The sequence below is a fragment of the Pholcus phalangioides genome, unplaced genomic scaffold (assembly GCF_987345545.1).
Source record: "Pholcus phalangioides strain wild (caught in Gottingen) unplaced genomic scaffold, Ppha-v1.0 ptg000021l_1, whole genome shotgun sequence".
NCBI classification, from domain to species: domain Eukaryota; kingdom Metazoa; phylum Arthropoda; class Arachnida; order Araneae; family Pholcidae; genus Pholcus; species Pholcus phalangioides.
The window spans coordinates 10,579,861-10,595,273 of NW_028301614.1; the positions used below are offsets into that span (position 1 = coordinate 10,579,861).

Consider the following 15,413-nt stretch of genomic DNA (forward strand, 5'->3'; position numbering starts at 1 on the left):
CTTAATTATACTGTTTCAAATTTCTTATGCACAAGTTTTGCTCAGACAAAGTGGAAAATTTTGTGTCCAAAGTTTTTTTTATAAAAAAAGTGATTTCATTTTTAATTTTAGAAATTGAACTAGTTTAACAAAAGGAATCTGATAACTTTCTTATAGTGAAATTTGAATATAATGATACTCTGCAGGGGAAATAAATTGTTTAGGAATTGTTATATTGATATAAAATTTATGCTGTTGACATTCTCTTCTAAATCTGTTAGTACCACTAATGTGCTTATAATTTTTTTTGTAATAAATATTTATAGTTGGTTAATATACAGTAAAAGTTCTGTTTTGCTGTCACCGACAGAACAAAAAAAAATTCGTCTGTAAAACCTGGGCAACCGTTAATCAGGGATTTGAAATGCATACCTTTATATATGGGGAAATTATTTGGCCATAAAATAGATGTGACCGCAACTGAGGAATGTCAATTAAGGGTTTTGCTATAATTTGGCTATTTTATCCCAGCAAAGAGTTTACAGTATTAAACTTTTGTATTATACAGAAAGTAGCAATACTGTAAACTTTTATATTCTTGGCAGGGCTGCCTTTATCAGACATGGAACGCGATGCAAAAAAATTCTGGGGTTCCTTATATAGCCCAAATTTTATATATTTTTGGGGGGGCAAAGAATTAGGCATCCAAAGATTCTTGTGCATTATTACAGAATATACAGGAATGCTGAAAAATATCTATCACCAAGTTTCTGAAGTCAAAATCCTAACCCTGTGATATCCTGTCAAACAGCTCTATTTCTCAGTAAATTTAACACAGGTAATCGGTAGTTTAGATAAAATGTACCATAAAATTATATATTATCTGCTCTATCCTGTCTGTTGTAAAATTGCAAATTACAATTAATATTTTGTTTTAATTATAATAAACTAGCTAATACCCGGCGACGTTGCTCGCCCGTAAAAAATTAATATATGTATAGCTTATTATTTCTTAAAAAAATTTCTGCATCAAGTAAGAAAAAATTACTTTTATTTTTAAATATTTTAATTACAAACTTCAGGCAATCGCTTGTGGTTACACAATATTTTTTTGTTTTTCCATCTGGTGTGTAGATGTACAAATTTTTGGGATTACGAACAGGCGACTAAAAGCTGTCCGTGGGAAAAACAGGGCTCAAGTAGGTTGATACCTGCCACTGCTAACGACTGGCCTTGCGCTTTGTTGATTGTCATGGCAAAAACTAAACGAATCGGGAACTGTCATTGCTTGAAAGTGAACAGCATTTCTTCAGTGATAATTGTAATGCGTGGAATGAAGACATCTTCTCCTTTGGCACATCCAATTAGAATCATTGCTTCAATGATGTAATTGTGAAATTTCTTCACGCAGAGTCTGGTGCCATTGCAGAGCCTTGGTGTCTCCAAATTTCTTAAAAGCATTATAGGTGCTCCGACTTTGAGGGTCAAGTTGTGTGGTGGCACACCCAGAACATCCAAAGAGTACAGAACTGTCTGCGCTGAGTCTGTGACAGTGTTTTGTGACCCGATTTGTAAGATGTGGAGTCTCCTGGAATAATTTTTAGGATTTTTTCGTTGATCTTGTTCGCACTGTCATTTTTCGGTACCAGAATCACTCTCTCACAAAGCCACTCATGGTTTTGGTGATTTTGTTGAATGTTTGGGAAGTTCTTGAACTGAATTTAACAACTGGCAAAATCCATTTGGGAATGTAATCAGTCCAGTGCTTGGGCCTACGGGAATTCTTCCATTGCTAAGTTTGATCAACTGATGTGAAAATGATAGCAGTGCGGAGTCATTGTGCAGTTGAACTTGCATGTTGGTGGATAATAATTTTTTAACTTTGTGCCAGAGTGTTGATGATTTGAGACAAGCATTGAGTTCATCAGCTGGCGTTGAACATTTTTATTCCCAGTTTTGTTGTCGTAGTTGTTGTTAGCGACGTCATACGTCCAGCTTGTGCAGCGAATATTATTCAAACGCCTTTAAAGCATTTTTTAAATTGAAAACTATACCTTTACGATGAACGGTTGATGAGAGAAAGGCTGCATTAGCACTTACAGGACACCCTGTATATAGGCTAGCAGAAATACCCGGCGCTTCCCGGGTTTTCTTCAATTACTGGGAGGATTGGAAAAGTGAAAAACTGTTATAATGACAGAAGTAAAGGTGTATATGCATGCCTGAAACGCATTGTGGAACAGATGCAGTATGGTCCGCCACAACTTTGGCGACTTTTTTCTCGCGATAAGTCGCCAAGATCGTCATAATGCTTCTCTGGGTTGTCGTATTTTTCAACACTTTCCCGGTTTCGTTTGGTGATACTAGATGGCGCTAGCTTCGCCAAACAGGATTTTTTTTTTTTTGTTCACCGTGTTTTTTCAAAAATTCTAAGCAGCCGTTGTTCCATTTCCAGCGCGTCTCTCTCTATTTATTATTCCTCCCTTCTGTAGCTTACGTCATTACAGATTATTATCTACTGCTCAGGTTGTATCATACCGTTTTATTATTTCGTTGTATTTATTAGTTATTCATCCATTGCCATGTCTTCCGTTTTATCGGTTTATTATTTAAAATGAACCTACAGAATTTTTCATGCCCGGATACGTTTATTAAAAAAAGGGTCCAGGTTTTAGTTTTAACACATAGAATATTTATGCCCGGAATTCCTTATGCCCGATCTTTTTATTATTAAAAAAATGGACCAGGTGTAATTTTTTTTAACGCATTGTTGGTAACCAAAGTAAACATTCCGAAAGTAGTTGTTGGAGCCCCAAAACCATTGTTACCCAGCTCTGACACTTTTAAAGTAGCGTACGGTTCAATACCGGACCTGTTTTAAATATGTGCAAAATCTGGCGACGATCGGCCTAAAACTGTAGATTTGTATAAAGAACATACATGCTTTCACATTTATATATAAGATTAGTGTTTAAAAAAAACAATACATAAAAAATTAAGTTACTCATAATGTTATCAACCTATTGTGTTCAAAATATTATCAAAAACCATCCGTTTAGGTTTAAACTAGTTTCTGACACTTGTGTCAAAAACCTAACCCTGATAGATATGTATATAATTTTCACTTTTACGATAAGTGCTGGGTTTGATGTGACCACAGCTGTCGCACACCCCCTAAGGGCAGCTCTGATTCCAGGAAAAAGATTTTCTGGATATTATGTTGAGGCAAACTTTGATGTCTCTGCCAGAAATCGAACCCAATTTCTCTTGCAATCAAGGCAAATGAGTTAACCAATAACACCATGGAAGGGACAACAAATTCTTTCAAAAGTGCTCCAGATATGTTGTAGGATGGAAAAAAATCTATCAACACTTTTGGTGACTAGGTGGAAACAAAAACGAATTTCAAACAAGATTTCAGAAATTACAATTGTAGAGAGATTTCAATGTAATGGCGACAACTTAGCAAATCAGATGAAGTTGTGGTCTAAATGGGGGGGGGGGGGAGAGGTTGACAAATGTTCACATTGGAAAATAGACTACCGGTATTTGACAAATTAAACTTTTTAATTCACTCATTAAATGCCATGAGATTTGGAACAAAAGTGACCGGCAATGGTTATCACAAGAAAGCATTACAGAATTGTTTTTAATTCTACGTCTCCAATGGAACTTTAACGAAATTTCCTTTTCTAAAATTTTTTTTTACAAATGTAAAGCACAGAATGCAAATTAAAGACTCAATATAGAAGTTTCTATAGACTATTAGTTTTCTAGGATCGCGCGCATATCCTATAAAGTACACAAAAATTCTAGCAATTTGACCTTCACGTGCATAGTTTTCCATATATGCTACAGGTCCTTTAACACTTTCGGCTCTAAGCCCGAGCCTGACTCGGGATGCTGTTTTTGTTCAAGGGAACTAAGCACGAGTCAGACTCGGGCTTAACTTTTAACTCTAATAGCTATGAAATGGCTGAATAATGTTCCCAATGTTTTTAAACTTAATCTATAAATCTTCTTAGTTCCAAAATAAAAATATATATATAGATGGCAGCAGCCAATGGATGTAGCTTTATGAAATGATGTAGAAGTAAGTATAGTTGAAACACATTTGTCTTCCTCTTCCTAGCCATGTTTGTTTACAAGATGATTTTTTTAATGAAAACCAATTTTAGATATTTATACAACATTTGGATAAGTTTTTATCCACAATTGTTTGAAATTTTGTTAAAAAATTTTCTCATGCTGAACTTTTTTTCAAATTATTTCTCATTAAATATTAATTATTAGTACCTTTAAATAACTGCTGTATCATGAAAGAAAAGAGTTTGAAATTTCTAGCTAAAAAAAACTGTTGAGATGTATATATTTCAAGTATTTTTAAAAAATCATGAAAAGTGCCAAAAACCCTCAGTCCACAGGGACTAACATAGTTTAAATAGCTCAGACCCGAAAGCGTTAAACATACATTACTGCAGCTAATTCAAAGATAAAAATTCAGAATTGCTCTTGCAAATAAGACAGGGCTGGACAAATCCGAGGTCGCCATGACAAAAAATTTGTATTGGAGCCCAAAATTTTCTTTGTGTACTTTAAATAAATTACAAGCTAATAGCCGCACAAAATGTTTGAAATTTATAGCAGTATATCTGCCAACATGTAAGAGGGTCACCATGCTCTTAAAAAGTCAAAGGAAGCATTATTTTGACAATAAATATTTTTTTCTGGCACCTAGATTTTTTTGTGATTTGTTAAGCCCTGACATGAGGTGAGGTTATATTCTTTCTATTATATATTTAGAATTTGCTGGTACATGCCTCCAATTAACGACAACTCTTTGTCGCAGAGCACGTGTGGCTACGATTTCGCTGATTTGTTAATGTTTTGTTTGCATTTCTTTCCTTTTACCTTGAAGTTTGTAATTAAAATTTTCTTACTATAGTTTGAATCACAAAGAAGCATAGGCATCAGAACCTAGGGGCTAAAGCCACACATTTGAGTCCCCCTCCCCAATGGTTTCTGAAAAAACAGCACAATGCACCTTCCCTCTCTTGCGTACACACTTGAGTCCTGTATATGTAGGGCAATTAGCAACTTTCAGCCCTCCTAATGTTTTCTTGACAGTGCCTCTGCAAAGAAAATAGTTATAAGTTTGAAGTAAATATATTCAATATATTTACTTTATATGCAATATTTTTAAGGCCCTGTATAAGCCGTACAATTCAAAATAAATTTTTTCAAATGTTTTTCCCAACTTTAAAAAAAAACATGTCATTAACTATGAAAAAAATTATCATACAGTTCTTCAATCTCTGATTTTGTATGTAGCATTAATCATCGCCTATGTTAAATCCCATCACTGCACCCTCTTTTATAGGCCTTGGCCAAACAATATTGTATAAATAAATCAGCTAGAAAAAAAAAATTGGCCGGTTATGGAATGCATTTTGATTTTTTATAAATTTGCAACCTTATTCACTGGGCTCCAACATCGCATGGTTTGATGCACTATTTTTGCTTTTCTATGTTTCAATATTCGATTTAAAAACTCATTGATCATTTTTGTTGCACCATGGCCATTGTTTAAAAGAACTCATATAATTTATCATGCAACTTATAAATTCCCTACCCCCACCCTTTAATGAATTTTTTCCCCTCCAACTGTTATTCAAATTCTCATAGGAGCTTGTAGTATATGTTGTATTAGTGTTAATTTCACTTAATTTTCAATACATCACAAAATCAAGAGTCTTATTTATCGATATAATACTAAACCACACATGCACCTCGTCCACATTCCTCTGCGGAACTTCTAATGGATTGGTGCATGTTGGAATGTGTGCGTACGTATGTATTTTGAACCTGACTTGAAGTTTGTTATTGTGTAATGCTTGCTATATATATATATATATATATAGTGTTGTCATCAATTTTTTTCTGTGAGTGAAGTACAATGATTGAATAATTGTATGACTGTGGTGCAACAAAAATGATCAATTGTCCCGTTACAGGCATTATTTATCAGTATATTGTGACACACCAATTTTTTAACACACTCGAAAATGAATCAAATAATTGCTATTAATCTTGATACAATCAAAAAAGTGTGGATTTTTTTTAAATTAAAAGTTCAAACTTTTATTTTACTGTATGCAATAAATTTTAGTAGCTTCCATGGTTATTCAATGTTCCTTCTCCCATATCTTTCAAGATTTAATGTTTGAAAAAACATTTAAAAAAATTATCTTAGAAGGTGAAGAGGTTCAAAATTTGTTATCAGATTTAAAAATTAAAAAAAAACTAAAAAATGTTATGAAAATTTATTCATGACGCAATTGCAGCAAAACTAATAAATAGCATTCAATGATTGTGAAATGTCAAGTATATTTCTCATTCTTTTAAATAAAAGGACACAATTTGTTATATTAAAAAACAATGAAAAAAAACCATAAATATACAAAAATTCTAACACGGGATGCCAAAAAACTGTTCATGATGTCACTCGTTCGGAACACTCTGAATAACAACCATCAGGAATTCCTTTTCTGAAAATTAAAAAAAAACAAACATGAGTTTATTACATTTTTCTAAATAATATAAAGTGAAAAACCCTGTATAATGATACCCTCAATGATAATGATTGCCTGTACAAAAAAATTATTCTTTGGTCCTGATGCACTTTTCATAGGGTTAATATTGATGGCCCAGTTCAAGAAAGCAGCAACTCTGAAAACTGAATTTTTGAATTATGCAGGCCATGAGAACGGTAGAAAATTATTCCACATATTTGTAAAACAGCAACAACTCCCACCTCTGCTTATATGCTCCCTACTGTAGTTAAATCTGAGCAGATCCTCATTCATTTCTATAGTGAATCTAAAATGCAGATATCTCAAAACTTAGAATTTTGAGTTGTTACATTTTTGAACTGGGCCATTGATAAGTTTGAAGTATAAGGATATACTCTTCCACTCATACGGATACATTCCTCAGGGCCCTCGAATATCCTTATATACAGGGTGTCCCACAAAGGACTCCCTGACTTGGAAATAAAATAACTTGGAAACGGTTATCGATAGAGAAATAAAGCAAGCGGTATGTTTGTTTTGAAAGCCATAAAGATCTGATGCGGAAGTTCCAAAATTAGTTGTAAATGTTGTTGAAAGGTAGTGTAGTCGCAGTACGAAGTCCGAGAAATAGGCTACAAAGTTTCTTTCGCAAGTAGTCGTTGCAATCACACCACAATCAATTCAAAATGTGTACCTTTCACAGCATAGAGCGAGTACAAATGAAGAATGAAATTGTCAGTTACTATGTATTGTCTCTTAACGGAAGTGGATGCACATGCCAAATCTTGTTCAGTGTTGCAGGATTGTTCCAGAAAACAGTGTCTTTCTATTTTGCCCACAGAAAATAGTTGTAGGGGATAAGATCAGATGAGCATGGAGGCCAATTCATGCCTGTTCCAATAAATGTGGAATAGTTCAATGCAATGACTATTCAAAGTGTTCCTCAAGAGAGGTAAAAACCATTGTGATTCGGTTTGGTAGAGCCTCCATATTTTGCATGAACCACAAAGTGCCTCATTGATTCTTCAACCCAGGTGACAAATTGTTCCAATACTGCAACTTACCGTTTAGTAATAGTAGTTTGTGCCATCTTTGTGCTGCAAAAGGTGCATATTCTGAATCGATTGTGATGCAATTGCAATGACTGTTTGCAAAGGGCAGTTTATAGGCCATTTCTCAGACTGTACTGCAACTTCAGTGTGTAGCATTATCTGTTGCAACATTTGTAACTAATTCTGCCTCAGATTTTTACAGCTTTCAAAATCTTCTGTTGATTACCATTTCTGAGTTCTTTCATTTTAAAGTCAGAGTCTTTGTTGGACATCCTGTACGTGCATTTTAATATTGTGTATTAGTAATTGTGAATAATAAATTTCTTGTGATTGTGATATTTATAAGCTTTTTCTTCATTATCGCAACTGTTTTGCTATTGAAGTTTTTCATCAAACAAATTATATTTTACACAGGGTGGTTATAATTATACTGACACTACTCGGGTATTATAGGGGCTCTACTTAGACCTATGTTGCACCTGTTCTGGTGGATGTATTCAACTGAAAATTAATATATGGGTGATTCTCACGAAATTGGCCCCAGCAGTTTACATCAAATACAATATATTTGACACAGAATATTTATTTTCCGTCACTTTTTTTAATATTCCAGTTCCTGAAAAGTTGCCACTCTGTTTTTAATTTTTTCATCAACACACAGATTTTTAAAATTTTCTCGAACAAATTTTCATTTGTTAAGTAAATGTCCTTCTCCTGACTGTCCCCAGCCCATTTCTCAAATTTTAAAATAACTTTCTATCTTAAAATAATTTTTTTTCAATAATATGTATTTTTAAGGATCAGTATACTTTCATATTTTTCATAATTTTAAATTTTTTTTTTTATCAATAGTTTAAAGCCAAATGAAAAATTTTCCCAGCTTTGTTTTTCCATTTGTGAAACATTTAGAAAACACTGATTCAAATCCTACACCACCAGTCAAATTTTGTATTGAGAAGGTTAAAAAGAATGTAGCCATTACATGAACCTTCTTTTAAATGAATTAGAATTGTAAATTAATTCACAAACTATGTTTATTCAAGAAAAAAAAGGAGAGAGTTCTCCTGGCTATTTATTTATTTATTTATTGTGAGAACTATACCATTGAAAATTATTTTCACTTTCCCACATGTTTCAGTTCAGACACACCTATTATTTCTGAAAAGCGTATGTTTTTGATGTGCTTAGTTTTTCATCAGTATTGCAAAACATGTAAAAATGTCTTTCTCCTGATATTGGGTACCCAGAAGGAAGGTTTGATCAAAAGTTAAAGGAAGAAAAAGTAAAAAAAATCCAAATTTCTTGGTTGCAACATCAAGCTGCAGTGATGTTTCATCTAATAACTTTTGATTTGAAAATGCAACTCATGCTCTAGAAAAACAGAAACAAATTATAAATAATGTTGTCGTCGTCCCCCCCCCATGAAATTGGTGAAAAAAAAGAGGGAGATACACAAAAAAAAGAAAAAAATGTAATTGGCAAAAAAACTATTCAGAGCATCAGTGCTCGTCTCTCCAAGTTGAACATTAAATACCAAAACATATATGTTTAGAACATGTTGGAAGTGTCAGGCATGAATATCAAGTTAAAAGCTGTAATAGGCAAAATTCCACCTCAGATTTACTGATCTCTTAACACGGTTAAACTGAAATGAATTTTTCTCACAGCTAATTTTGAACACTTCACTGCTGACTACATTTTTTTTAACAGCAGGTAAAGAAGTGTCCCCAAGAATTTTTTTGGTTGACTTTTTTTCCAATCTTGCGAGAATGACCAATATACATTATATCGGTACTGCTTGGATATATTCAACAGTAACATATGGAATCACTGCTTGGGGAGGTGCATATCAAATAGATATACAAAAACTAGATAATATATATAACAAGGTAAGATATCAAATAACAAGCACCACAATAAACACCAACAAAACAGGTGGCCATAAGCTAACTATAAGACAAAACTACGTTTATAGACTAATAAAATTTTCATTCTTAAACAATAATTGGTTAGAAATGAAACAAAATAGAACGTCATCTAGATTAAATAACATATATAAAGTGCCAAAAACAAATAAAACATTATTTCAAAAGAGTTATAGATACACCGCTCCCAAAATAATGAATCTATACCATACAATCAATCATACAAATAATTTCATAAGATCTAATAATAATATATTCACGTTTTCTATGAATACCAGTCTAGAATCTATATTACAACAATAATACAACCACATGATACAATCCATCTGTATGTAAAATTTCTTTGTAACATAAATACAAAAAAAAAACAAAAAAAACTGTATATTGAACAATTATAAACCGACCTAAACCATAATAGGCTGTTGCTACGAAAAATAATCTACGGAGAAACCCTTGTAGACCTACTGGAAGGACAGGCATGCCCCTTGAGATCAAAAGTGTATGTTGAATGTGTTTCTGTATATGCTTGTATATATGTTTGTATGTTGTTATAATAATTAAAAATATATATATATGAACCACGGGTAAAAGGGAAATGCGAAAAAGTGTCACCTAGTGGTCAAAAATTGAACTAAACTTTTTTTAATTGCAATTTTCTCTCGCCAATGGTCTATATAACCTATGTATGGTCAATGCTTATTATAATGACCCCACACTATACTGACCATTCCATCACTAAGGCTGGTACGATAAGTCCCAAATGTATTCAGAGAACGACTATCATATATGTTTTACTTTAGATATAACAACCCTCCAAATATAATGTCTATTTTTGACGGGACAATCGAGCGTCGACTGTACAGAGTTGCAACAAAATACCCGAATGGGCTTTGCATTAGTCTGAGTAGTCAGTATAATTATAACTACCCTTTATAATTATTATCAAACAATCTGCATGAATTTCAAGGTTTTCAACAGTTGCCACAATCTCTTTGCTCCAAAAAAAAAGAAGTTTTGAATCAAACAAATGAAAAGTACCTGGAGCTATCATAATTTCATTCTTTTTTGTCCTCATTCTCAAGAACATCAAATCGTTAGAACCATCCATGTTTTTAACAGTTCTCCGAGCTTTATCTGCAAGTGACGACACCAACCCAGCATACTGTGTAGAGGTTGCTCCATCCAATGTTGACCTGATTGGCACCCCTAATAAATGGAAGTAGTAGTAAAACCTATGACTGTGTAACATGAGATATTTTGGAGAAAACAACTCTTGTAGATCTATAGCAAGCTGATTTATAGAGGAAAGTATAACAGCATGGTGATTATAACTGTAGTGATGTCACAAAATTCATTTGTCTACATCATAGTTTCCCAACCTTTTTTTTTGTCCCGTTTCCCCCTTCTTCAGAAATATTTTTCTGCCATCGCCCCCCAACTCAATCTAACCCATAGGATCCTATGTTATACCCATAACTTCTACCACCCCCTGGAACTTTCCATCGCCCACATTGGGAACCACTGGTCTATATGATTGGCACAGAACTTGGTCACATTTTTTCAGGTAAAATTTCATTCAGAGATGTATTTATAGAGGGGTAGTTGCCCTGAGCACCTCTTAGCAGAGACAGACTTCAGGCTCTCTCATTTTTGACTACTAATTTTGTCGCCCCTTTGAGATGATCTAATATTTTGTTTCTTAATTTCTTTCCCCGAAAAATCATGCTCCCTCCATCAGAATTGTAAGGGAATTCGGGTGAGTTTTGTCCCAGAGGGGCCGTACGATGGGGGACTTCCTGTGGTAGCAATTTTTTCTGAGGTCACGTCACCATTTCTGTTGTACCCGTGTCAGGAAATTTTTCTGACAAGGAAAAACTGGTATAGAACTCATGACACCTCTAAACATCTTTTGGTACTTTAGATATCTTATCAACCTGGGCTACTGCACCCATAGATCTACCTATGTATAGGAAGCAGGGAGAAACTGTTACTAATACAATGACTGTACTCACATGAAACAAATTTCCTATAATAAAATAATAATGATAACTAACCATCAGCATTGAGGATGATGACACCAACGACTCCTTTGTGGGATTGAATCCTTTTCAACGTTTCTTCAACCTCTGCCTGCAAAAAGATGTTTGTTACATTAATTTGAGTTTCTGATCACGCAATGATTTTAGATTCAAATGAGAATGATTTTATCTCAATCAAGCCATCCATGTACATTCTTTCCAACTTTTATCTTTAACATTTATTGGAACAGCTTCAATATTGGTCACCACTTCCCTTGGAGACATTTTACGATGATAATTCACCAAAGCCGATATGAGGGTGCTGGGTTGATGTATCTTTTAATTTTCTAGAAGGATCAATCTCAGGTGGTGCTAGTCCCGTCAAACGAGCGGAACAGCTTCGATATAAGAGACAGGCTAACTTCACGACTTTTTCCCGATGATAAGTCGCCGGCGCACTGTGGTGTTCTGCATTACCTGCTGGGTTGTCGTTGTTCTACAATGTTCTTTGTTTAAAAAAATACAGCGAAATGGCGATGGTGGTTGTTTTATATTGTTTCTACCGCGTCTTTTAAAACTTTCAACCGCCATTTTCAAACGTGTCTTCATTCTCTCTATTTTTCTTCCAAATGACGTCACCTTATAGCTGTGGCGTTTTTGAATAATTTGAAAAATCTTCCTTCCGTATATATATAATGTAGTGTGTGGGTCAGATTATTGGGTATCTCTTCCCTCAGGTTGTACCTTTAATATTTTCCAATATTTATTTTTTTCTACATATAGGATGTCCCTGCATCCTTTTTATTTATTTTCCTTATTTATTTTATTTAAAAGAACCTGGAGTCTGGGTTTTAATTAATAATACATAGAATTATATTTATTTATACAACATGCAGGACCGTTGTTTATTTAAAAGAATCTGGATCCCCGGAAAGAGTCCGGGTTTTAATTTATAATTATTTTTATTATTATAATTATGGTTGGTTTTGGCATGTTTATGCTTGACGCTATTGAGCGTAAATGGTGTCCCACAGCCTCATACCATATTTATTAACCCAGAAATCATATTTATAATCCAGATCTTATTTGTTTTCATTTCTCTTGTGTTTCATGATATTTTTCATATTGTTTTCATTATTTTCTATGCTGGCAATTTTTTTTTTCGGTGCCCGTAATGTGTCTAACAGCCTTGGCGACTTTTGATGGGGTCGTCGGTCATGTTTGGCACCGAAAATCGCCAACTTGTCCCTTATACCGACGCTGTTCCCTCAAGTGGTGCTAGTCCCACCAAACAAGCACTACCCTTTTTTGTTCAAGCGAATGTTTTCGAAATTTGAAACAGCAGTCATTGTATTTGTTCTTTTTTTTTGATTATTTCTTCTCCCGTGGACAGGTATTCTCTTTGTCGTTATCGCTTTTATGTAGCGAATATTTATTTATACAACATGAAGTACCATTGCTTATTTAAAAGAGTGGATGCCTTGTGTTCTTTCAATGTTTAGTCTTAGATAGTGATATTTTTGTTATTATGCTTGTTGGCTTTCATGATTATGTTTCCTATGCGTCCGACGGCTTTGGAGCCAAAAACCGCCAAGTGGTGACGAATATCGGAGCTGCTTCCGAATCGGTACATATCGAAACATTTTGGTTGGTGTTTGTGTAAGCATGGCCCAGGATTCCGTAAATATATATATAGAGAAATGGTTTACAACTGAAATGAATAAATGTAAATATAAAGCAAATAATCACATTAGGCCAAAGCATAGATATAACTGGAATTAAACATTACATATTACGTAATTATCACCGGACACTTGATACTTAAATTAATGTGGGTGTAAAAAGAACGGGTGGGACCCGATTCCCCACCTATTTGAGTAAATTTCACTGGATTCTCGTATTTATAATTCGATGGTTTATTTTCCCTCGTTCAAGTGATAACAAATTAACAAAACATTTCCGAATTTTGAACAATATTAATCAAGTCCCAATTATTCGTTGGAATGGAATTTTCTATATTTGAGTGAAATTAATACTAATAATGGTCAAATATGCGATGTTTTTTTCGCGTATATTAAACAGTTAATTATCATTGATTTCTAAAAAATCTATTAAATAGACCAAATTATAAATATGTATTTTAGTTTAAAAGGAATTGGACAAAAATATATTACTCACTGACATAGTTGTTGACTTTACAGTTCAAGTTTCTGATAAGGATAAAGAGATAGACGGAGTTGCGATTCAATTTCCATCTCATTATACAGGATTTTAGGATTTGTGGTTCACTTCCTGTTCGAGCTAGGTCAGAATGGCTATCGGAAAATTCGCCGTTTGCTGCCATCTGTTATACAAAATTCAAACTCTTCAGTTGATGCTGCATACAAGGTCAAAATGATTGAAAATAAAGCTTGTGCTGTCATCTAGCGGCGACTAAAAACAACAACTGGGTTTCTGTATCTATAACAAGTGAGTAGATGGCAGCACAAGTCCCATTTATTGAAAAATTAATAATTAAACCCGCCAGTTTTAAAAAGGATAAAATTTAATTATATGTTTACATATTTTTTGGAGGGAATTAAATAACTTATCAAAAATAAACTTTGCTGTTATTAGTGATAAAAAATAATGTGTTTATGTGATATATAAGATCCATGATAATATGGATTATAATTATTATAAAAAACATATAATTATATTTTTTATAGAAATCTACAGTCAATCCCGTTTTAACGAATACCGTTATAGCGAAAATCTCGTTTTAACCAACACTTTTCTATTCCTCCAAATAAGTTTACATAGGAAAAATGCAAACACCTGGAATTCCTTTATAAGGTAAGACGTCTTCATATACAGTGTATTAAGGAGTTCTATTATAAGGGGCCGTTCAAGTATTACGTCATCATCGATGGGGGGAGGGGGGGTTTGGATAATGCTTACGTCATCAACCACCCTTTATGAAAATATGAGTTACGATTCAGAGGGGCAGAGCTGATGACCAAATTTTGCTGACAAGGGGAGGGCGGGGTCAGCGTTTTGCTGACAAGGGTGGGGGAGGGGGTCAAAAATGGCTAAAAATTTGCTTACGTAGTACTTGAACGGTCCCTAACGAAATTCCATTATAACTAGGCTGACCATATTTCCTTGACAGAAATACGGGACATTGGGATTCCAAATACGGGAAAATACGGGACATCGCCAATTATCGCCAAAAATGACACCAAAACCGAACAAAGTCGCCAAATATTGTTAAAATAACGGAGAAATCACAATGGCGGGAAATGCAGCATTACTGCTAATTGCAGTGGATGAATTCCCCGAAAAAAAATTTTCACTAACACAAATATGGGAGATTCATATACTCATTTATAGTTGTAGTTATCATAATATAATTTATAAGTTGAAAATAATTTCAATCTTTGACTTCAATAAAGAATAAAAATTCAAGTAGGCTTCATGCAAAATACGGGAAAAACCGGGACACTTTTGCTAAAAAGTCGGGACAGCCAAAAAAACAGAAAATACCGGGACAGTCCCGGGACGTAATGGGTCGTATGGTCACCCTAATTATAACGAATTCGTTATAATAAGAGATTTAAGTGATTTGTCCGATCTCTTGGAATTCGTTATAATGGGATTCGACTGTAATAAATCTTACAAAGAGATATTTAAACCTATCCCTGTTCACAAAATTCAACCTAGCAAAAGCAAACATTTATATAATTATTTTATCGATGACAATAATTGTATTATTACAAATTCATGTGGTATTAATTTTCCATAATCGTGGTCACCACCACATGGCACTGAACTATAGAGAAACTATAAGCTTTCCTTAATATTTAATTATAATATAAATAAAACTAT

At 33.8% G+C, this 15,413-nt stretch overlaps 1 protein-coding gene across 1 annotated transcript; it reads right to left on the reverse strand.

Moving 5' to 3' along the window:
• Nucleotides 1-6,346: 6,346 nt before the first annotated feature.
• Nucleotides 6,347-13,806, reverse strand: robl (dynein light chain roadblock). The gene is made up of 4 exons (XM_089249002.1): nt 13,725-13,806; nt 11,583-11,658; nt 10,567-10,734; nt 6,347-6,527 (listed from the first exon to the last, which is right to left on the reverse strand). The coding sequence occupies exons 1-4, from the start codon at nt 13,728-13,730 to the stop codon at nt 6,481-6,483; spliced, it is 297 nt and encodes a 98-aa protein (XP_089105128.1). The 5' UTR covers nt 13,731-13,806; the 3' UTR covers nt 6,347-6,480.
• Nucleotides 13,807-15,413: the final 1,607 nt, after the last annotated feature.